Here is a 25,383-nt window from a genome sequence, read left to right as displayed (position 1 = left end):
CCATGGCCTTTTTTGCCTTTACCTCCCTTATTTCACCTCATTTGCTCACATTGTATATAGACTTATTTTTCTACTGTATTATTGACTGTATGTTTGGGGTAAAACGTGTAACTCTGTGTTGTTGTATGTTGTCGAACTGCTTTGCTTTATCTTGGCCAGGTCGCAATTGTAAATGAGAACTTGTTCTCAACTTGCCTACCTGGTTAAATAAAGGTGAAATAAAAATAAATAAAATAAATATGGCAGACCAATCCAAACTCATCTCTCGGCATGTCCAGCCCACTCATTATCTCAGCCAATCATGGCTAGCGGGAAGGTTGCTGACTTTTTCTGTGGCTAAGCCAACCAGGCTCGTAATTTAACAATTTATTTGTATTTACAGATGGCATACAAGTTTGTTATTAAGGCACATGAAACTTCATATGTTCGAGAAGGCATTTCTGCCAAAAAAAGCATTTTGATAAAAAAAAAAAACATTTTTATATGTTCAAACAGCTCTCCTGTGAAGTAGTGACCCGCAACATATGCCTAGTTTCCTGAAACTAAGCATAATTGGTTGTCCAATGAAAGCTAAGAGGGTCTTCACACATACACAGATTCCCAGATGTTATCGCAGGTGCACTGAAATGTTTGTTTCTAGCTCCAACACTGCATTAATAATACCTAGCAATACAAAACAATACACACATGATGCAAATGTAAAAATAAAGAAATTAATAAATATCAGAACAAGCAATATAAAAAATAATAATTGATTATGTGCGTATTATTTAAGGGATAATGCCAGAGAAACCGGTGTTTGGAGGATATATTGGCACGGGTGTTAGGCCCGAGACAAAGTCAAATACCGGCTTCGATGGCATTATCACTTTTGTACAATGGGTTACCAACATGTAAATAAATATATATATTTACATATATTCATGAACTTTGTTTTGATGGATTTATTCATACTATTTCATCCTTCCACAAGATATAATCCCGAAACAAATCTAGGGTTGGTACCCAAGCCGGCTGGTCGTTAGTTCTATTGGTTTGGTTGCCAGAGATGCGACACAACAAAAAAACTGAACGACTGGATCTATGAACGCGACCCAGTTGTTTGTTCTAAATGTTCCATTACCATACTGGCTGGGAACGTTCTAATCTCTTGCTTGCTAGTTAGCCAACTACGGTTAACTTAGTCACGTCACACAGTGCAGACAGAATAACAGTAAAATAGCCCCATTTGTTTAAGCTGTTTTCGAGTGACATTTATTTGGATACATCCATAACAGTGAGCTAATGAGGCACAATTTAGCCTGGCATAGAAAATGTGCTCTCTCGTTAGGACACTGTTGTTCAGAGGAGCTAGCCAACAACACAGCTAACACAATCACTTCAAACTGAAGCTGGAAAGACTGCAAACTAGCTGCACTTCGTTTCGTTTTACCTTTTTTCAATTGGCATTTCTTTGTATATATCAATAAAAATGATGCCAGCTAATTCATGATTTCTACTGGCTGAGAAACGCTCTCTCGTCCTGACTCACGACCCCTACACATTCATTACTATGTAACAGTTGGAGATTGAATTTGAATATTGAAACAATGTTGCAAATGTCGGATAGACAAACAGCAAGGTTTATACACATCTCCACTGTTGAAAACTAAATGTTAGTCAGATAGTGGATTACTCAGTCAGACTGAACAGAGTAAATAGGCATTTTAAGGTCATAGATTTAGCGTAACCTGTGGAATAGACACCGGCTGGAATGCGTTCAGGATTAGACCCACCCGTTGTATTAATACTGTGTATATATAATGGTATGAACAGTATATGAATAGAAAAGGTGTGTACAGCAGTAGCTATATAGGATGAGCCATGACTAGAATACAGTATATACATATAAAGTGGGTAAATGGTATGTAAACATTATTAAAGTAACCATTGTTGAAATACTTTATGTACATAGGACAAAGCAGGTGGCAGCCGGCTAGTAACAGTGACTAAGGTTTAGGGTACTGGGCGGTGGCTGGCTAGTGGTGACTGTTTAACTGTCTGATGGCCTGGAGATGGAAGCTGTTTATCAGTCTCTCAGTCCAAGCTTTAATGCACTCCATTATAGACAGAATACCAGCTGACTGCTTCTTCCCTAAATAGTTCTTGCATAGTTTGGAGCTGTGCTTTGGGTCATTGTCCTGTTGTAGGAGGAAATTGGCTTCAATTAAGCGCTGTCCACAGGGTATGGCATGGCGTTGCAAAATTATAGCCTTCCTTCTTCAAGATCCCTTTTACCCTGTACAAATCTCCCACTTTACCACCACCAAAGCACCCCCAGACAATCACATTGCCTCCACCATGGTTAACAGATGGCGTCAAGCACTCCTCCAGCATCTTTTCATTTTTTTCTGCGTCTCACGAAGGTTCTTTGTGATCCGAACACCTCAAATTTAGATTCGCTGTCCGTAACACTGTTTTCCAATCTTCATCTGTCCAGTGTCCGTGTTCTTTTGCCCATCTTAATCTTTTCTTTTTATTGGCCAGTCTGAGATATGGCTTTTTGTTTGCAACTCTGCCTAGAAGGCCAGCATCCCGGAGTCGTTTCTTCACTGTTGATGTTGAGACTGGTATTTTGCGGGTACTATTTAATGAAGCTGCCAGTTGAGGACTTGTGAGGCGTCTGTTTCTCAAACTAGACACTCTAATGTATTTGTCCTCTTGCTCAGTTGTGCACCGGGGCCTCCCACTCCTCTTTCTATTCTGGTTAGGGCCAGTTTGCGCTGTTCTGTGAAGGGAGTAGTACACAGCGTTGTACCAGATCTTCAGTTTCTTTGCAATTTCTCGCAAGGAATAGCCTTAATTTCTCAGAACAAGAATAGACTGACGAGTTTCAGAATAAAGTTCTTTATTTCTGGCCATTTTGAGCCTGCAATCGAACCCACAAATGCTAATGCTCCAGATACTCAACTAGTCTAAAGAAGGCCCGTTTTATTGCTTCTTTAATCAGGACAACAGTTTCAGCTTTGCTAACATAGTTGTAAAAGGGTTTTCTAATGGTCAATTAGCTTTTTAAAATTATAAACTTGGATTAGCTAACACAACGTGCCATTGGAACACAGGAGTGATGGTTGCTGATAATGGGCCTCTGCTCCTAAGTAAATATTCCATAAGAAATCAGCCGTTTCCAGCTACAATAGTCATTTACAACATTACCAATGTCTACACTGTATTTCTGATCAATTTGATGTTATGTTAATGGTCAAAATTGTTTTTTTTTTTTTTTTCGAAAACAAATAAATGTAAGTGACCCCAAACTTTTGAACGGTAATGGCCGTTTTTGGTTTCCCATTGGTTCTGTTAACAAAGCTAGTAAAACTGGACCGGTAAAGCTGAATGTTTTTTAAACGTTCTGAGAACGGAAGTGGAAATTTCACCTGTTCTAGGAACGTCAATTTTTATTTTCCAGTGAGGTTCTTAGAACATTTTACTATGGTTCCCTGAAAGTTTTCCTGTGAAGTTTTATTAATGTTCTGTTAATGGAAATGGTTATTTAGAGTGTTTTTAATATGTTCCTTAACTTTCACTGAATGTTTCATTACGACTTTTAATAACACTGCTAGCTTAGGTTAACTGCTTTGAACTCCAAGCACAGATGGGACACATGGAAATTCATTTTTATTTAGGCATTAATCATGCAAACACATTTATTTTTTATTGTGGCACAGTGTCAATGAGATTCAAACCTATTATCTTTTGTTATGTAGCCATGGAATTCGTCCACTGCGCCACCAGGATGGAGCTGTCATGATATGTTTTTTTTACTCATACGAAGCTGTTCATTTTTGTCTGTTAAAACAGACCCCATTTTTAAGGAAACAAGCACTCATTAAGATCAACACACCTAAACACACTTAACAAGATAGAGGATAATGAGAGTTTTGTTGATGCTGAGAACAGAATGTATATGTTTTCTTAATGTTCTGAGAAAATGACTATACATAGAGAACCGTAAGGAAGCCTGCAGAAAACTGCTGAAGTACTGAACGTAGTTCAGAGAACGTTAAGAAACAGTTTGAGAACATTCCCAATGTCAAACCAGTTGGAAAACCTTCCTATTAACATAAACAAAATGTCATTAAATGTTATCATGTTTGAACTTTTAGGAAACGTTCTGTTAAAGTAATGAAATACCAAGAAAATAACATTATTTTGTCAAGTTCCTTAAATGTTCTGAGAGTGTCCCAAAGCCAAGCAACTCTCCTGCACCATTCCCAGAATGTTGTGGGAAGGTTGTATGCAAAATAACCATAGGACAATCACTCTCTCGCCAAGCTCTAAGAAAACATATGGTTTTCAGAACGTTATGTGCTTGCTGGGTTTACTGTACTGTACTGAACTCTACCGTTAATCTAACGCCTGCCTCAGACCACTCGTAGAACAGCGAAGTGCGTCGTTAGATGTTTTTTTGCCCTCCAGCATCACTTTATACACAGAAGATCTCCGCTAAACAAAGAATCACATGGTTTGACTGCCGATAACTGCAGAATAAAGTTTACTACAGTACAAATACCAAGTTGGCAATGTCTTTGCAATTGATACAGACAAGTGACGTATAGAAATATGCTTCAAATGAAATCCAAGATGACTGCATTAAAATATATACAGTAGACTATAGGCCTATTTCAATCACATTGACATTTCATATTCAATCAATTGAGTTCTATTTTGCTAGTTGTAGGCTACTGTCTGTAATTTGTCTCAATATATGTGTAGCCTAACATGTGGGCAATGATGTACCAAATCGTGATTTAATGCATTTTCTTTCATTGGGTAAGAGTTATAATAAGCCACCTCAGTATTTGCAGCTGTAGGTGGTAATATCTCTCTAGGAGCTGATCCGTGGTCAGTATTGTTGAATAATTATAACGTTAAGGAAAGATTTGAATGGAGAAAGCTGATCCGAGAGATGCTCCAATGACGCACGTAGCAACCGTTCTCTCTTCATTGTGACTTGGCCTTGATGGGGGTCCTTGATGATCTTCTTGGCATGTTGGCCGTTGATGGGAAGATGCTAAGTTCCTTCGCTATCAGGAAAGCGGACCCTGTGCTCTACCGTGCTGTACTGTACTGTCCAAACTTGGGAAACATAGACATCTAGGATCCTCTCACATTTGATCTGGTCCGGACCAACCAAATGTGCTCTTGTTTGGGGGTCGAGCTCATTACAATAATAGCCAGTGATTAGAATAATACCTAAATATGCAAAATAAGGATATTGCATATTTCTACCTTTTGAGTACCTAGGTACATCACCATGAAGAGAATGATATTCATAACCATAATGATAAATATCTGTATAGTACAGATCAGGGACCTATGATTCCGTTACCGTAATTCAGTTACCAGATGTAAATCCACTTCTCCTACTGTAGTTCAACAACCAACATTTTTTCATAGCTGACACCCCATTCTTTCTGCAGACATCTTTTAGTCATAATTCGTAGCTGATATTTACGATTTTTTTCGAAAATTTGGTCGCATAAATAGCTGAGGGAGATTTTGCTGTAATTCTGTTACTGAACTTCTGCAGTTCTTCCAGTAAATATGTTTTTGTGAAATGTTCTGTGTAAATTGTTCATAGTAGTCCTTGTGCATAGAGGTTTATGGTTTGTTAAACTTTGAAATCAATGTTTTTTGTTTTGCATACATTTTAAAGTGAAAACTTGAGTCAAAGCGTAATTGCGTTACCGTGGAATTGTGTGTGTGTGTGTGTGTGTGTGTGTGGGTGCGTGTGTGTGAGAGCGCGATTACATAGACCCACAAAGAATTCAAAAACAAGTCCAATTTTGATATACTCCCATATCTATTGGGTGAAATACCACAGTGTTCCATCACAGCAGCGAGATGTGTGACCTGTTGCCACAAGAAAAAGGCAACCAGTGAAGAACAAACACCATTGTAAATACAACCCATATTTATGTTTATTTATTTTCCCTTTTGTCTTTAACTATTTGCAAATTGTTACAGCACTGTATATAGCCATAATAGGACATTTGAAATGTCTTTATTCCTCTGGAGCTTTTGTGAGTGTAATATTTACTGTTCATTTTATATTGTTTATTTCACTTTTGTTTTATCTATTTCACTTGCTTTGTCAATGTAAACTTAAATGGAAAGAGATTGAGAGAGTGAGTCTCTCCACTCCCCTCTGCTTCTAGAGAAGGGTGTGACTGCCTACAAGTAAGAGAGAGGGAGGGAACATGTTTGTTGAGCTACTCCTCCCTGTTTCTCTCTTTCTCTTTCGTTCTCATTAACTTACTGGCAGGGCTAGGATTAGGCTTTCTCTCTCTCGCTATGTATATGTCCCTATTTCCTTCTGTTTTCCTCTCACATAAGCCTACTCTTTATTGTATTTCTCTCTACTCCAAATGAGTATTTTTGTTTCTCTATAGTACAGTTTCTGAGTAGTAGGCCTACAGTTTGTGAAGAGGTAATGCTGGGTATATTTGTGTGGGCGGCACTACTCTGGTTGTCATTTCCTCTTCTTACCTGTCTCTACTGCTCCCCACCCCCCCTGTTCTCACCTCTCCTCTAATGGTTCTGTTGTCTTTCCCTCTCCACCTCTATCTCCCCCATCCTCTATCTCATCTGTCTGTTGTATGTCAGCGTATGTAGCAGTTGGCTAACATGTCTTCTCTCCCAGTGTAGCAGTAGTCTAACTGTACCCCTGTACAGATAACTGTGTGTATCTCTCTCTGTTATCTATATGTATTATGTGTCTAACATGTCTTCTCTCCCAGGTTCTCTTCTCCATATGTACTACTGCTGGCTAACAGTCCTCTCTCTCCCTCTCCTCTGCAGTGCCTGTCGAGTCCTAAGGCCAGCGGTGGTGCCAGCTCCCAACCACAACCCAAGAAGGAGTCCCAACCCCAGCAGCCCAAGTTGACCAAGAAGGAACCCAAGACGGAGCCTCAGACCCAGGGGGAAGAAGAAAACATGCCCTCAGTACACATCAAATCAGAACCACAGGAGGTGGAGTCCACGGTAAGAGATTGAAGGAGGGGTGGAAGAGTGGGGTAGAGGGATGGGTGGATGGAGGGTTTGGGGAGTGTGGGGTGGTGAAGAAGAGGGGGATAGATTACTTAAATTGGAGAGAAAGAGAGAGTTCTGGATGGATGGTTGTAGAGGGAGAGAGGCTAAAGGAAATCGAGTCTGGGTCTGTCTGTAGATTGTTAGAAAGGGCAGAAGAAATGGTGGGTGGAGATGACTGGCTGGAAAGGAAAGAGAGAGCGTTAGAGAGAGAAGGGTGTAGAGCAGGGCAGTTCAATGTCGGTCCTGAAGGGCCAAAGCACTTCTGGTTTTCATCCTCTCCTTCTAATCAGGGACTGATTTCAAACATTCACAGAACACGGTTGCCATGTTCTCAGAATGTAAGATATTCATGTTCTAGACATGTTTGATGGGAACGTTGCTAGAACATGTCTATGTATCAGTTGTCAGGATGTCGCCTGATGGTCCCAAAGAAACGTTCTCCCTCAGAAAAAAAATTCATTACACATCACGCCTTGTTACTGTTGCCCATCAAGGCCCTGGTTGGTGAACAAACCACTGATCCATTCACAGCTCTTTTTGTCTGTTGGCAAGGGATACTCACACACAACCTCTTGGTTCACAGCATTCTGATCTTCCTGCTACACCACCATGTCTGTGTCAGTTATTATTTCATTTATACAGTAATCATTATTCAACATGTCCTCACCTGGGATTTGACGTCACAACCTCTTGGTTCACAGCATTCTGATCTTCCTGCTACACCACCATGTCTGTGTCAGTTATTATTTCATTTATACAGTAATCATTATTCAACATGTCCTCACCTGGGATTTGACGTCACAACCTCTTGGTTCACAGCATTCTGATCTTCCTGCTACGCCACGATGTCTGTGTCAGTTATTAGTTAATTTCACAATTCTCACATCATTGATTTGATTTACTTATTTTATCAATTTAAGGGCTTTAAGTGTAGTTGTCTAATGTTGGTGGGGCATATTAACCTGTTTTAATGATACTCCTAAATCAGTATGATCAATTAAAGTTTTTCTTGAGTGTACTTTTAACAGAGCTGAGATTTACCCCATTCACCCTATTGCTTCCACCTATCAAGTGCCTAGGGAGGATGGGTTAGGTTTTCTTCTGGACAGGGCCTAACTATACTGGCCCGATAAGTACATGCCAGTGGTTCCCAAACTGTGGGGGCGTATAATTTCTTCTCACATCTACGTGCTCTACTCCTTTCACCTTTTCCCTTCGCTTGTGGACTTTAATGCACAACGCATCAGCTGTCTGACCAGGCCAAAACATCTTTCTAAGCCGAACCTTCTTATCATAACCGCAAACCGCTACACACAGCCTACATCACAGCCTATATCATTGTCACCATATTAACATCATAATCAACATAGGTAATAGAAATAAGGTGTTAGTAAACCCGCTACAATCATGCAGTACAGTGTACAGTCAGCAGCAAGCAGTTTAGCAGTTACATCGGCGGGCCCAAGTGGCAATAATTTAATACAACCAAAAGCTTACCTTGACTTGGAAGAGTTCCAGTGTTGGATAGCCATAGCCAGCTAGCTAACATAGCATCCCTCTCTGTTTGAGCCAGGTGTTTGAGTAGGCTAAACTAGCTAGCTGCATTTGCTAGCTGAGTAAGTGAAAGTGAGAAAGAAATACAACAAAATATAGCTATCTCTCTCTCTCATTCGCTTCTCCTTCATTTTTGAAGAAATTAATTTGTTCAAAACTGACAGCCAACTAGCTGAAAAAGTTTGAGAGGATTTATCTAATGTTCCCTCGTTAGATTTTATCTAATCTCACTCTGGCTAGCATTAGTTGTTGATCTTGTTGATGTGCATGAGAGGTTGTTTGATCAATAGTACTGTAAAGTTCCCAAATGTCTGAGGAATCCCATGGTATTTACATATTTGCAGAAATCCATTCAGGTGTATTTTGTGGCTTTTGGAAATGTGTTCTAATGATCTAACGTCACACTGTTAATACTTCCTGTTAACACACAGTCCAGTTCATAGTGAATGATGCCAGGCCCTACTGCCTGTTAACACACAGTCCAGTTCAAAGTGAATGATGACAGGTCCTACTGCCTGTAAACACACAGTCCAGTTCATAGTGAATGATGACAGGTCCTACTGCCTGTAAACACACAGTCCAGTTCAAAGTGAATGATGACCGGTCCTACTGCCTGTAAACACACAGTCCAGTTCATAGTGAATGATGACAGGCCCTACTGCCTGGAAACACACAGTCCAGTTCATAGTGAATGATGACAGGCCCTACTTCCTGTAAACACACAGTCCAGTTCAGAGTGAATGATGGCTGTAGCTCTGATTGGCTATAGCGCACCGGTCTGCCTAGACTCCGGTCCTGGACGAGACAGATGTTTTTATTTGGTTTTATTTACTGCAGTGTCTATTAATTGTCCAATCGAATATTCTCCTAACAGAAAACTGGACACATGAATGTGTTTGCCACGTTCCTATGAAACGTGTCAAGAACATTTATCTTATATTCTGAAAACATGGTAACCACGACCTGGGTAAGTTCTATTTGACATTAAGGGAATGGTCTCTTGGAAACATTCCTTGCGCATTCCTATGAAAACATTAGTTCATGACTTAATGAGACTCTTAAGAGAACATTCTATAAAGTTGTGGTAACATTTATTGTTACCTGGGAGAGCTTTCAGAGGAGAGAGCGAGAGAGAGAGTATAGGGAGAATATAGGGCAGGGCGGTGGCTGGGTGTGTCACAGTTCCATTTGTGTGTGTGTGTGTGTGTTGACCACCCACCCGTCAAGGAGCCGCCCAGTAAGAACACAGCAGGATAGTGGGTTTCCTATCCAGAGATAAGGGTTTCGTCCCAAATGGCACCGTATTCCCTATACAGTGCTCGACTTTTGACCAGAGCCCTATAGGCCTGGTCACAAGTAGTGCACTATAAATGGATATGGACTGCAATTTAGGACACAGCTATGGCCTTAAGTTCCCAAACACAGCTGACAGACTAACTGCTACATGGGCTCTTTTGAGGGGCTCTACTGGGCACTGTTTAGTATGACATATCTGGTTATCAAGTTAATCAAAAATCAAAAATCTCCCATTTTGTGCCTACTAAACAGGACCCTGGTCTGGACCCTACCAGACAAGGAATTGGGAGATGGATAGAGACTGAGAGAAAGGGAAAGGGTGTAAGAGATGGACATAGTGAGAGGAAGAGAGGAAAAGAGAGTACAGTACAGTACACACACTACTGTTCAAAAGTTTGGGGTCACTTAGAAATGTCATTGTTTTTCATGAAAACAAACATGAAATGAGTTGCAAAATGAATAGGAAATAAAGTCAAGACGTTGACGAGGTTATAAATAATGATTTTTAATTGAAATAATAGTGTCCTTCAAACTTTGCTTTCATCAAAGAATCCTCCATTTACAGCAATTACAGCCTTGCAGACCTTTGGTATTCTAGTTGTCAATTTGTTGAGGTAATCTGAAGAGATTTCACCCCATGCTTCCTGAAGCACCTCCCACAAGTTGGATTGGCTTGATGGGCTCTTCTTATGGACCACAACAGCTCAATAGGGTTGATATCCGGTGACTGTGCTGGCCACTCCATTATAGACAGAATACCAGCTGACTGCTTCATCCCTAAATAGTTGTTGCATAGTTTGGAGCTGTGCTTTGGGTCATTGTCCTGTTGTAGGAGGAAACTGGCTCCAATTAAGCGCCGTCCACAGGGTATGGCATGGCGTTGCAAAATGGAGTGATAGCCTTCCTTCTTCAAGATCCCTTTTACCCTGTACAAATCTCCCACTTTACCACCACCAAAGCACCCCCAGACAATGCCTCCACCATGGTTAACAGATGGTGTCAAGCACTCCTCCAGCATCTTTTCATTTTTTCTGCGTCTCACGAAGGTTCTTTGTGATCCGAACACCTCAAATTTAGATTCGCTGTCCATAACGCTGTTTTCCAATCTTCATCTGACCAGTGTCCGTGTTATTTTGCCCATCTTAATCTTTTCTTTTTATTGGCCATCATGAGATATGGCTTTTTGTTTGCAACTCTGCCTAGAAGGCCAGCATCCCGGAGTCGTTTCTTCACTGTTGACGTTGAGACTGGTGTTTTGCGAGTACTATTTAATGAAGCTGCCAGTTGAGGACTTGTGAGGCGTCTGTTTCTCAAACTAGACACTCTAATGTATTTGTCCTCTTGCTCAGTTGTGCACCGGGGCCTCCCACTCCTCTTTCTAATCTGGTTAGAGCCAGTTTGCGCTGTTCTGTGAAGGGAGTAGTACACAGCGTTGTACGAGATCTTCAGTTTCTTGGCAATTTCTCACAAGGAATAGCCTTCATTTCTCAGAAAACAAATAGACTGATGAGTTACAGAAGAAAGGTCTTTGTTTCTGGCTATTTTGAGCCTGCAATCGAATCCACAAATGCTGATGGTCCAGATACTCAACTAGTCTAAACAAGGCCAGTTTTATTGCTTCAGCTGTGCTAACATAATTGTAAAAGAGTTTTCTAATGATCAATTAGCCTTTTTAAAATGCTAAACTTGGATTAGCTAACACAACGTGCCATTGGAACACAGGAGTGATGGTTGCTGATAATGGGCCTCTGTACGCCTATGTAGATATTCTATTAAAAATCAGCCGTTTCCAGCTACAATAGTCATTTACAGCATTAACAATGTCTACACTGTATTTCTGATCAATTTGATGTTATTTTAATGGACAAAAAATGGGCTTTTCTTTTCTTTCAAAAACAAGGACATTTCTAAGTGACCACCAACTTTTGAGCGGTAGTGTACATTCACACCCTGCTTTGTCACTCCCCTCCCTTACCACCTCTCCCTTCCTCACCCTCACTCTCTTTCTCTCTCACCCTGTTACCACTATCAGTTTCTCTCCGTTTTTTTCAATTGAAGGGCTTTATTGGCATGGGGAACATATTAACATTGCCAAAGCAAGTGAAGTAGATAATGAACAAAAGTGAAATAAACAATAAAAATGAACAGTAAACATTAGACTCACAGAAGTTCTCTCGCTCTTTGAGTCTCGCCTAGGCCCCTAATAGGATATATCGAGGGAGGCTTCCGCTCTCTGGTAGCCATGGCAACGGGGCTCTGGTGGGAGTTGGAGCCTGCCTGCCCACACCCCTCACACACACACCCCTCCTCCACCCCTTCACTGCTACCCCCCCCTTGCAACTCACCCCTCCATCCCCCACAACACACCACTACTACACCGAAAGGCACAAACAAATACACACAGTAAAACTGACACGCATGCGCGCACACACAGATAAACACACACAAAGACACACATACACACACGCACACCAAAAATAAACGTGATACCTGCTAGCAATACACATTCTCATTTGAATCTCACACACACACACACACACACACACACACACACACACACGGACTTGTCCTCCAGCTAACTGGCGCGCTAATGCACAAAGATGTGTACCACACCCACTCTCCCCACTCCATTTACACACACACACACTCACCACACATTACTGTAGTATTGCTAGGATGCAGCTAGCTCTATTCTCCATCCCTATTCACCCACAATCAGTCATGGTGCAGAGTGATGATGTCATCGTTGGCCAGCGCCAGCTATTTCTCCTCCTGGACCAGAAATAACAGTAACTCCACGTTAGGTTATGTATGTATGTATGTGTGTGTCATGTTGGGTTGTGGCATTTTAAAAAATAATCAGTCAGAATATTCAAGACTACATTGACATGTTTGTTTTCTTTGGGTTAGACTGACGGCTCTCCATTTTGTGTGTTCGTGTCATGCACTTAGATTGTGTGTTTTAAGCTGTTGTAACTACAATCAACATTGGGTTCCACCCTGTTTTAAAGCACAGATTACAGTGAGGCTAATTTAAGGTTATTACTAAGGTCTATAGGCTGAGGGAGTATCGCAGCACTAGGGTATAAACACACTGTCAATATTTGAACAATTAGGTTGGAAAGACTTTGACACAGTTTGATGTCAGTCAGCTCTGCCAGAGAGGCATTCTTGTTGTTGTCTGCTGGCTATGTTTAAGTATTAACCTTAGGGTGTGTGTGTGCGCCTGCATGCGTCTGTGGGAATTGGTCTATATGGATAGGGCTCAATTTAAATGTTTCTTACACAAGTTACAAGTTTTATTTCTTCTTTAATCAGACAACAGTTTTCAGCTGTGCTAACATAATTGCAAAATGGTTTTCTAATGATCAATTAGCCTTTTAAAATGACAAACTTGGATTAGCTAACACATTTCTAAGTGACCCCAAACTGTTGAACGGTAGTGTATATACATACAGTGGGGGGGGAGTATTTGATCCCCTGCTGATTTTGTACGTTTGCCCACTGACAAAGAAAGGATCAGTCTATAATTTTAATGGTTGGTTTATTTGAACAGTAAGAGACAGAATAACAACAAAAATATCCAGAAAAACACGTCAGAGATGTTATAAATTGATTTGCGTTTTAATGAGGGAAATAAGTATTTGACCCCCTCTCAATCAGAAAGATTTCTGGATCCCAGGTGTCTTTTATACAGGTAATGAGCTGAGATTAGGAGCACACTCTTAAACCTCTCTAGGCTAGGCGGGACGAATTCGTCCCACCTACGTAACAGCCACTGCTATCCTGTGGCGCGATTTTCAAAACCTTAAAAATCCTATTACTTCAATTTCTCAAACATATTACTATTTTACAGCCATTTAAAGACAAGACTCTCGTTAATCTAACCACACTGTCCGATTTCAAAAAGGCTTTACAACGAAAGCAAAACATTAGATTATGTCAGCAGAGTACCAAGCCAGAAATAATCAGACACCCATTTTTCAAGCCAGCATATAATGTCACCAAAACCCAGAAGACAGCTAAATGCAGCACTCACCTTTGATGATCTTCATCAGATGACAACCCTAGGACATTATGTTATACAATACATGCATGTTTTGTTCAATCAAGTTCATATTTATATCAAAAACCAGCTTTTTACATTAGCATGTGACGTTCAGAACTAGCATACCCCCCGCAAACTTCCGGGGAATTCGCTAACATTTTACTAAATTACTCACGATAAACGTTCACAAAAAGCATAACAATTATTTTAAGAATTATAGATACAGACCTCCTCTATGCACTCGATATGTCCGATTTTAAAATAGCTTTTTGGTGAAAGCACATTTTGCAATATTCTAAGTACATAGCCCAGGCATCACGGGCTCGCTATTTAGACACCCGGCAAGTTTAGCACTCACCATAATCATATTTACTATTATAAAAGTTTCATTACCTTTTGTTGTCTTCGTCAGAATACACACCCAGGACTGCTACTTCAATAACAAATGTTGGTTTGGTCCAAAATAATCCATCGTTATATCCGAATAGCGGCGTTTTGTTCGTGCGTTCCAGACACTATCCGAAATAGTAAAGAAGTGTCACGCGCATGGCGCAATGCGTGACAATAAAATTCTAAGTATTCCATTACCGTACTTCGAAGCATGTCAACCGCTGTTTAAAATCAATTTTTACGACATTTTTCTCGTAGAAAAGCGATAATATTCCGACAGGGAATCTCCTTTTCGGCAAACAGAGGAAAAAATCCCAAAGGCGGGGGCGGTCGGGGTCATGCGCATAAGCCAGTGTCTCTTGATCGGCCACTTGAGAAAGGCGATAATGTGTTTCAGCCTGGGGCTGGAATGACGACATTCTGTTTTTTCCCGGGCTCTGAGCGCCTATGGACGACGTGGGAAGTGTCACGTTAGAGCAGAGATCCTTAGTAAATGATAGAGATGGAAAAGAAGTTCAACAAATGGTCAGACAGGCCACTTCCTGTAAAGGAATCTCTCAGGTTTTGACCTGCCATTTGAGTTCTGTTATACTCACAGACACCATTCAAACAGTTTTAGAAAATTTAGGGTGTTTTCTATCCATATGTAATAAGTATATGCATATTCTAGTTACTGGGTAGGAGTGGTAACCAGATTAAATCGGGTATGTTTTTTATCCAGCCGTGTCAATGCTGCCCCCTAGCCCTAACAGGTTAAAGGGAGTGCTCCTAATCGCAGCTTGTTACCTGTAAAAAAGACACCTGTCCACAGAAGCAATCAATCAATCAGATTCCAAACTCTCCACCATGGCCAAGACCAAAGAGCTCTTCAAGGATGTCAGGGACAAGATTGTAGACCTACACAAGGCTGGAATGGGCTACAAGACCATCGCCAAGCAGCTTGGTGAGAAGGTGACAACATTTGGTGCGATTTATTCGCAATTGGAAGAAACACAAAAGAACTGTCAATATCCCTCGGCCTGGGGCTCCACGCAAGATCTCACCTCGTGGAGTTGCAATGATCATGAGAACGGTGAGGAATCAGCCCAGAACTACATGGGAGGATCTTGTCAATGATCTCAAGGCAGCTGGGACCATAGTCACCAAGAAAACAATTGGTAACACACTATGCCGTGAAGGACTGAAATCCTGCAGCGCCCGCAAGGTCCCCCTGCTTAAGAATACATATACATGCCCGTCTGAAGTTTGCCAATGAACATCTGAATGACTCAGAGGACAACTGGTGAAAGTGTTGTGGTCAGATGAGACCAAAATGGAGCTCTTTGACATCAACTCAACTCGCCGTGTTTGAAGGAGGAGGAATGCTGCCTATGACCCCAAGAACACCATCTCCACCGTCAAACATGGAGGTGGAAACATTATGCTTTGGGGGTGGTTTTCTGCTAAGGGGACAGGACAACTTCACCGCATCAAAGGGACGATGGATGGGGCCATGTACCGTCAAATCTTGGGTGAGAACCTCCTTCCCTCAGCCAGGGCATTGAAAATGGGTCGTGGATAGGTATTCCAGCATGACAATGACCCAAAACACACGGCCAAGGCAACAAAGGAGTGGCTCAAGAAGAAGCACATTAAGGTCCTGGAGTGGCCTAGCCAGTCTCCAGACCTTAATCCCATAGAAAATCTGTGGAGGGAGCTGAAGGTTCGAGTTGCCAAACGTCAGCCTTCGAAACCTTAATGACTTGGAGAAGATCTGCAAAGAGAAGTGGGACAAAATCCCTCCTGAGATGTGTGCAAACCTGGTGGCCAACTACAAGAAACGTCTGACCTCTGTGATTGCCAACAAGGGTTTTGCCACCAAGTACTAAGTCATGTTTTGCAGAGGGGTCAAATACTTATTTCCCTCATTAAAATGCAAATCATTTTATAACTTTTTTACATGCGTTTTTCTGGATTTGTTTGTGGTTATTCTGTCGCTCACTGTTCAAATAAACCTACTATTAAAATTTTAGACTGATCATTTCTTTGCAAGTGCGCAACTACAAAATCAGCATGGGATCAAATACTTTTTTCCCCCACTGTACATACATATACACACTTGTTTTTGTCATTTAGCAGATGCTCTTATCCAGTGTGACTTACAGTGCATGTATCTTAAGATAGCTAGGTCGGACAACCACGTCACAGTAAGTACAAATGGTCATAAATAAAGTAGTTAGCAGCAAAGTCAGAGCTAGTAAGGGGGGGGGGGGAGTCAAGGGCGAGTTTTGGTTCACAACAGAGAATGACAGGGTGGATGATAAGGGGGGGGGGGCAGATGTTTGCAGAGAACGACAGGGTGTTATCCAGGGTCACGCCAAGGGACACCGTTCAGTTGTCAACCAGGATGGAGAGGTCATGGAGCGGACAGGCCTTCCCCGAGAGGAAGAGCATCTTCATCTTGTCGTGGTTGAGCTTGAGGTAGTGAGCCGATATTCAAGTTGAGATATCTGCCAGGCACGCAGAGATGCATGTCGCCACCTGGATGTCAGAAGGGGGAAAGGAGAAAAATAGTTGAGTGTCATCCGCATAGCAATGATAGGAGAGACCATGTGAGGATATGATGGAGCTGAGTGACTTGGTGTATAGGGAGAGAAGAGGAGAGGGCCTCGTTCCGTGCCCTGGGGGACACCAGTAGTGAGAGTATGTGGTGCAGACACAGATCCTCTCCATGTTGGCTGGTAGGATCGGCCTGCCATGTATGATGCAATCCATAGCCTGAGACGCCCAGCCCTGAGAGGGTGGAGAGGAGGATCTGATGGTTCACAGTGTTGAAGGCAGTGGATAGATTTAGGAGGATGAGAACAGAGGAGAGAGAGTCAGCTTTGGCAGTGCGGAGAGCCTCCATGACACAGAGAAGAGCAGTCTCAGTTGAGTGACCAGTCTTTAAGCCTGACTGGTTAGGGTGAAGAAGATAATTCTGAGAGAGATAGCAAGTTAGTTGGTCAGAGACAGAATGCTCAAGTATTTTGGAAAGAAAAGAAAGTAGGTATACCAGTCTGTAGTTTTTGTGACATCAGAGGAGTAGAGTGTTGGTTTGTTGAAGAGGGGAGCGACATGGGCCATTTTGATGTCACAGGGGACGCAGCCATTGGTCAGAGATGGTCTCCAGAGATGGTCTGGAAAAGGGAGAAGGGGAGGGGTAGAGCGGGCAGGTTGTCGGGCGGCTGGACCTCACGAGTCGCAGGATTTCATCTGAAAAGAGAGGGGAGAAATAGGTCATAGCCGTAGTTCTGTGTGAGTAGGACCAGTGGACTCAATAGGCTGAGTGAATAAGGAGCGGATGTCATCTGAACAGAGAGGGGAGAAATAGGTCAAAGCCGTAGCTCTGTGTGAGTAGGACCAGTGGACTCAGTAGGCTGAGTGAATGAGGAGCGGATGTCAAAGTGAAACAGTTTGTCATTATTGGGAAAAATATTAGACTAATTGTGAGTACACAAAAGTTTACCTGACATGAGTGAATCCAAACATTACACTCTTGATTTTATGTGCATTTTATATTTACTGTACTTTACACCGTATTTGTTGATAACGAAATCTGAAAATACTCTGGATCCATTCAGTAAGAATATTCTGGAAAATATTCTGGAAAATTCTCTGGATCCATTCAGTAACATAGACAGAATATTCTGGAAAATACTCTGGATCCATTCAGTAACAGACAGAATATTCTGGAAAATACTCTGGATCCATTCAGTAACATAGACAGAATATTCTGGAAAATACTGTGGATCCATTCAGTAAAATAGTAAGAATATTCTGGAAAATACTCTGGATCCATTCAGTAGCATAGACAGAATATTCTGGAAAATACTCTGGATCCATTCAGTAGCATAGACAGAATATTCTGGGAAATACTCTGGATCCATTCAGTAACGTAGTAGGAATATTCTGGAAAATACTCTGGATCCATTCAGTAACATAGTAGGAATATTCTGGAAAATACTCTGGATCCATTCAGTAACATAGTAGGAATATTCTGGAAAGTACTCTGGATCCATTCAGTAACATAGTAGGAATATTCTGGAAAGTACTCTGGATCCATTCAGTAACATAGTAGGAATATTCTGGAAAGTACTCTGGATCCATTCAGTAACATCGACAGAATATTCTGGAAAATACTCTGAATCCATTCAGTAACATAGACAGAATATTCAGAAAAATACACTGGATCCATTCAGTAGCATAGACAGAATATTCTGGAAAATACTCTGGATCCATTCAGTAACGTAGTAGGAATATTCTGGAAAATACTCTGGATCCATTCAGTAACATCGACAGAATATTCTGGAAAATACTCTGAATCCATTCAGTAACATAGACAGAATATTCAGAAAAATACTCTGGATCCATTCAGTAGCATAGACAGAATATTCTGGAAAATACTCTGGATCCATTCAGTAACCTAGTAGGAATATTCTGGAAAATACTCTGGATCCATTCAGTAACATCGACAGAATATTCTGGAAAATACTCTGAATCCATTCAGTAACATAGACAGAATATTCAGAAAAATACTCTGGATCCATTCAGTAGCATAGACAGAATATTCTGGAAAATACTCTGGATCCATTCAGTAACGTAGTAGGAATATTCTGGAAAATACTCTGGATCCATTCAGTAACATAGACAGAATATTCTGGAATAGGTGCCACATTGTTATTATAATCCTCAACATCTTTCAAAATACATTGAGCCGCTTAATTTACAGCATTTACCCCACTCAGACAGCATCAAATGTGCAAAAGTTTTCCAATTAGCGGTAGGGATGGGGGCAACTTCTTGCCGCGCTTGGTGCTCAAGTTCAGAATGGCTGTCAGTCAAAACCCATACAGAGTCGTGAAGCGGAGACCCTGAGCTCTGACGTCATGTATAGCATGTTAATGTACAGCTGCTTTGTTACAATTTAGGCATCCTTTACAAGGTTGTTGAAGTTGTCTGTGAGAAGGGAACAGTTGGTTGGTTGGTACGTACAGTCAGACCAGAGTGGGTGTTTTATACAGTGTAGAGGGTGCAGTTAGGGTGGACGGCAGAGTGCTGTGTGTTGGCAGGACTTCCTGCGTGCTCCACAGCTAATATCACTCCCAGTTGTTGTCCTTCCTCTCTGCCTTTACTTTATTGTTCATGTCTCTGTCCTCACACCCTGCCTCAGGGCACCCTGCCTCAGGGCACACACACACGTACAGTGGTGTCAGAAATTATTGACACCCTTGATAAAGATGATAATAGCCTGTACAAAAATCAATATTTCAAATTGTTGATACATTTAGAATGTATATTATTTGATACTAATACAATTGCCCAGAGAATGAGATTTTGTTTAACAAGTAATATTTCTTTCTCTCAAAAAGGTAGGGATCAAAATGATTGACACCCCTAAAGATTCTTATAAATAAAGTAGTCAAAAGTTTAGTATTTGGTCCCATATTCCTAGCACGCAATGACTACATCAGGCTTGTAACGGCAAATGTGTCCAAAACGTTTGTAGAGTCACAAACTTAATGTAGTGATTGCGTGTTAGGAATGTGGGACCAAATACTAAACTTATGAATACATTATTTATAAGAATCTTTATCAAGGGTGTCAATAACTTTGGACCCCGCTGTATATACAGGCTAACACAACATACACACAAGCCATATGCAAACATATTTAACTTGCAAAACTGGCCAGTGTATCAATGACAAAGCTACAGCTGGAAGGAGATAAAGAAACAGAGCGATGTGAATGTGGAGACCAGACACACAGTTACGCTAGCTATGATGAAACCCGCCCATTAACCCATGACAACATGTACCTCCGCTATCTAGTTGGCTCAGCTGTAGCTGGAACACAACAGTGTTCACTCCATCATTATGGACCTTGACCAGCGAGGATGACAGTGCCCCAGCCACCTCTTCTGTCTCTCTCAATTTCATTCAATTACATTGGGCTTTATTGGCATTGTTTACATTGCCAAAGCAACTCCAAAAACTCAAACAAAACAACAACGACAAAAACCAACAAAGCAAATTAAACAAAACATAGTGTCACACTCTGACCTAGGAGAGCTGTGTTTTCTCTGTTTAGCTAGGCCAGGGTGTGATAGGTGGGTGGGCATTCTATGTTTTGTATTCTATGTTTTTGTATTTCTTTGTGTTGGGCCGAGTATGGTTCCTAACCAGAGGCAGCTGTCTATCGTTGTCTCTGATTAGGAACCATACTTAGGCAGCCTGTTTTTCCTTTGGGTTTTGTGGGTAGTTATTTTCCGTTTAGTTGTAAAGTACCGGACGGAACTGTCTGCTGTAATTTTTTTGTTTAATTTGTAAGTGTTCATTCTTCTTTCATTTAACCACAAGATGAACATATTCCATGCTGCACCTTGGTCTACTCATTATGACGACTGTGACACACAGACAAAAAATTCAGACGTTAATAGTAAACATTACACACAAAGGTTTCAAGAGAATAACAAAGTTTAAAATATGTCATTATTAAAATCTAGTATAACATTTTAAATGTTACAAAAGATATGTACAATGTTTTGACAATGTGCAAAGAGTAGAATGTACAATGACGGGGGGAAATAAATGGGCAGATATAGGTTATATTTACTTTGGTGTTTCTGACCAACTGGTTGACTTACTCTTGTGGCAGCAGGTCACACATTTTGCTGCTTGGATTGCACGCTGTGGTATTTTGCCTAACAGATACGGGAGTTTGTCCAAATGTGGCAGTCTGCCTATGGTGACCTCTCAATAGCAAGGCTATGCTCTGAGTCTGTACATAGTCAAAGCTTTTCTTAGCTTTGGGTCAGTCGAAGTGGTCAGGTATTCTGCTACTGTTTACTCTCTTTTTTAGGGCAAGGTAGAATTCCAATTTGCTCTGTTTTTTTGGTTGATTCTTGCTAATTTATCAAGTAACTCTCTTTTTGTTTTCTCATAATTTGGTTCGGTGTAATTGTGTTGCTGTCCTAGGGCTCTGCGGGGTCCGTATTTGTGAACAGAGGCCCAAAATCATCTGGCTGGGGGGACTCTTCTCTAGGTATCTCCTTGAAGGTTAGGGCTTTGTGATGGAAGGTTTGGGCATCACTTTCCTTTAGGTGGTTGTGGAATTCAACAGCTGTTTTCTGGCTTTTGGGACTCCCAATCACAGCCGGATGTGATGCAGCCTGGATTCAAACCAGGGACTGTAGTGATGCCTCTTGCACTGAGATGCAGTGCCTTAGACCGCTGCGCCACTCGGGAGCCCAAAATGAGGGCAGTGTTACCTCCTGCCAAATGTACGACCATATCAAGAAGATTTGTGACCTGTTGCCACAAGGGCAACCAGTGAAGAACCTACACCATTGTAAATACAACCCATTTGCACATTGTTACAACACTGTATATAGACATAATGACATTTGAAATGTCTTTATTCTTTTGGAACTTTTGTGAGTGTAATGTTTACTGTTAATTTGTATTGTTTATTTCACTTTTGTTGATTATCTACTTCACTTGCTTTGGCAATGTTACCATGTGTTTCCCATACCAATAAATCCCTTATATTGAGAGAGACGGGGGGGAGAGACAGAGCGAGACGGGACGGGGGAAGAGAGAGAGAGAGAGAGGGAGAGAGAGAGACGGGGGTGAGAGAGGGAGAGAGACGGGGGGGGGGGGGGGGGTGAGAGAGTGAGAGACGGGGGGGGGGGGTGAGAGAGCGAGACCAGGACGGGGAGAGAGAGAGAGAGAGAGAGAGAGAGAGAGATCTCTCACGGACGGACGAGGGTTTAAGAAGTCCAGAGGAGTTGGGTCAACGAGAGACAGTTTATCTCTCCTGGTGTTGGTGCACTCTCCACTGCTCATACAGTCCCTATGTATTGCTTTTGACCAGGGCCCGCTCAGGGACAAGGCTTCCATTTCAGACACAGCCCCTCTCTCTCTTATGTCAGTGTGTAATGGGGTTTAATTCTGACGCAGCCCCTCTCTCTCTCTTATGTCAGTGTGTAATGGGGTTTAATTCTGACGCGGACCCTCTCTCTCTTCTGTCAGTGTGTAATGGGGTTTAATTCTGACGCGGACCCTCTCTCTCTTCTGTCAGTGTGTAATGGGGTTTAATTCTGACGCGGACCCTCTCTCTCTTCTGTCAGTGTGTAATGGGGTTTAATTCTGACGCGGCCCCTCTCTCTCTTCTGTCAGTGTGTAATGGGGTGTAATTCTGACGCGGACCCTCTCTCTCTTCTGTCAGTGTGTAATGGGGTGTAATTCTGACGCGGACCCTCTCTCTCTTCTGTCAGTGTGTAATGGGGTTTAATTCTGACGCGGCCCCTCTCTCTCTTCTGTCAGTGTGTAATGGGGTTTAATTCTGACGCGGCCCCTCTCTCTCTTCTGTCAGTGTGTAATGGGGTGTAATTCTGACGCGGACCCTCTCTCTCTTCTGTCAGTGTGTAATGGGGTGTAATTCTGACGCGGACCCTCTCTCTCTTCTGTCAGTGTGTAATGGGGTGTAATTCTGACGCGGACCCTCTCTCTCTTCTGTCAGTGTGTAATGGGGTTTAATTCTGACGCGGACCCTCTCTCTCTTCTGTCAGTGTGTAATGGGGTTTAATTCTGACGCGGACCCTCTCTCTCTTCTGTCAGTGTGTAATGGGGTTTAATTCTGACGCGGCCCCTCTCTCTCTTCTGTCAGTGTGTAATGGGGTGTAATTCTGACTCGGCCCCTCTCTCTCTTCTGTGAGTGTGTAATGGGGTTTAAATCTGACAGATTGTTAGGATCTCCAATTGAAATGTTTAGCTGAGAACAGTGGGTGTCTGAATATTCTTATGAGTCTAAACCATTGGGAAATATAGGAGAGAGATGGATAGAAAGAAACGAGGTAGGGGAGAAAAGGTAGGGGAGAAAAGAGGTAGAGAGATGGAGGGAAGGTGTGGAGGACAAACAGACTAACATGAGAGGGCGAGGTGAAAGGGTGTGGAACCAGAGAGAGGGATGGAGGGAAGGAAAGGGGGCAAGGGAGGGAGGAAGGAAGTGGGTGGGCGTGAAGATATAATGAGGGAAAAAAGGAGTCAGCTGATACCTCCAAGTTTCCATGGCAACCTGGAGGCCTTTCCCACCCACTCCCCTTCTGTCTCTCTCTCCACCACCCCCACCCACTCTCCTTCTGTCTCTCTCTCTCTCTCTCTCTCTCCACCACCCCCACCCACTCTCCTTCTGTCTCTCTCTCTCTCTCTCTCTCTCTCCACCACCCCCCCCACCCACTCTCCTTCTGTCTCTCTCTCTCTCTCCACCACCCCCACCCACTCTCCTTCTGTCTCTCTCTCTCTCCACCACCCCCACCCACTCTCCTTCTGTCTCTCTCTCTCTCTCTCTCTCTCTCTCCACCACCCCCACCCACTCTCCTTCTGTCTCTCTCTCTCTCTCCACCACCCCCACCCACTCTCCTTCTGTCTCTCTCTCTCTCCACCACCCCCACCCACTCTCCTTCTGTCTCTCTCTCTCTCCACCACCCCCACCCACTCTCCTTCTGTCTCTCTCTCTCTCCACCACCCCCACCCACTCTCCTTCTGTCTCTCTCTCTCTCCACCACCCCCACCCACTCTCCTTCTGTCTCTCTCTCTCTCCACCACCCCCACCCACTCTCCTTCTGTCTCTCTCTCTCTCCACCACCCCCACCCACTCTCCTTCTGTCTCTCTCTCTCTCTCTCCCACCACCCCCACCCACTCTCCTTCTGTCTCTCTCTCTCTCTCCACCACCCCCACCCACTCTCCTTCTGTCTCTCTCTCTCTCCACCACCCCCACCCACTCTCCTTCTGTATCTCTCTCTCTCCACCACCCCCACCCACTCTCCTTCTGTCTCTCTCTCTCTCCACCACCCCCACCCACTCTCCTTCTGTCTCTCTCTCTCTCCACCACCCCCACCCACTCTCCTTCTGTATCTCTCTCTCTCCACCACCCCCACCCACTCTCCTTCTGTCTCTCTCTCTCTCCACCACCCCCACCCACTCTCCTTCTGTCTCTCTCTCTCTCCACCACCCCCACCCACTCTCCTTCTGTCTCTCTCTCTCTCCACCACCCCCACCCACTCTCCTTCTGTCTCTCTCTCTCTCACCACCCCCACCCACTCTCCTTCTGTCTCTCTCTCTCTCCACCACCCCCACCCACTCTCCTTCTGTCTCTCTCTCTCCACCACCCCCACCCACTCTCCTTCTGTCTCTCTCTCTCTCCACCACCCCCACCCACTCTCCTTCTGTCTCTCTCTCTCTCTCCACCACCCCCACCCACTCTCCTTCTGTCTCTCTCTCTCTCTCCACCACCCCCACCCACTCTCCTTCTGTCTCTCTCTCTCTCTCTCCACCACCCCCACCCACTCTCCTTCTGTCTCTCTCTCTCTCCACCACCCCCACCCACTCTCCTTCTGTATCTCTCTCTCTCCACCACCCCCACCCACTCTCCTTCTGTCTCTCTCTCTCTCCACCACCCCCACCCACTCTCCTTCTGTCTCTCTCTCTCTCCACCACCCCCACCCACTCTCCTTCTGTATCTCTCTCTCTCCACCACCCCCACCCACTCTCCTTCTGTCTCTCTCTCTCTCCACCACCCCCACCCACTCTCCTTCTGTCTCTCTCTCTCTCCACCACCCCCACCCACTCTCCTTCTGTCTCTCTCTCTCTCCACCACCCCCACCCACTCTCCTTCTGTCTCTCTCTCTCTCCACCACCCCCACCCACTCTCCTTCTGTCTCTCTCTCTCTCTACCACCCCCACCCACTCTCCTTCTGTCTCTCTCTCTCTCCACCACCCCCACCCACTCTCCTTCTGTCTCTCTCTCTCTCCACCACCCCCACCCACTCTCCTTCTGTATCTCTCTCTCTCCACCACCCCCACCCACTCTCCTTCTGTCTCTCTCTCTCTCTCCACCACCCCCACCCACTCTCCTTCTGTATCTCTCTCTCTCCACCACCCCCACCCACTCTCCTTCTGTCTCTCTCTCTCTCCACCACCCCCACCCACTCTCCTTCTGC

At 43.2% G+C, this 25,383-nt stretch overlaps 1 protein-coding gene across 6 annotated transcripts in view; it reads left to right on the top strand.

The window, feature by feature from the left end:
• Positions 1–25,383, top strand: part of LOC106560668 (Krueppel-like factor 8) — a 122,126-nt gene that overhangs the window by 58,959 nt on the left and 37,784 nt on the right. For 4 of the 6 annotated variants that reach the window (XM_045688011.2, XM_045688010.2, XM_014123766.3 and 1 more), the window contains one exon: positions 6,844–7,026. In XM_045688011.2, the coding sequence (XP_045543967.2) occupies positions 6,979–7,026 (48 nt within the window). In that variant the 5' untranslated portion in view covers positions 6,844–6,978. Of the gene's footprint in view, positions 1–6,269; positions 6,473–6,843; positions 7,027–25,383 lie in introns of those variants that run through there. The other 2 variants (XM_045688013.2, XM_045688012.2) reach the window with 2 other exon arrangements.

This window comes from Salmo salar, chromosome 10 (assembly GCF_965601325.2).
Source record: "Salmo salar chromosome 10, fSalSal1, whole genome shotgun sequence".
In the NCBI taxonomy this organism is placed as follows: Eukaryota; Metazoa; Chordata; class Actinopteri; order Salmoniformes; family Salmonidae; genus Salmo; species Salmo salar.
This window is presented reverse-complemented; position numbering and strand designations above follow the sequence as displayed.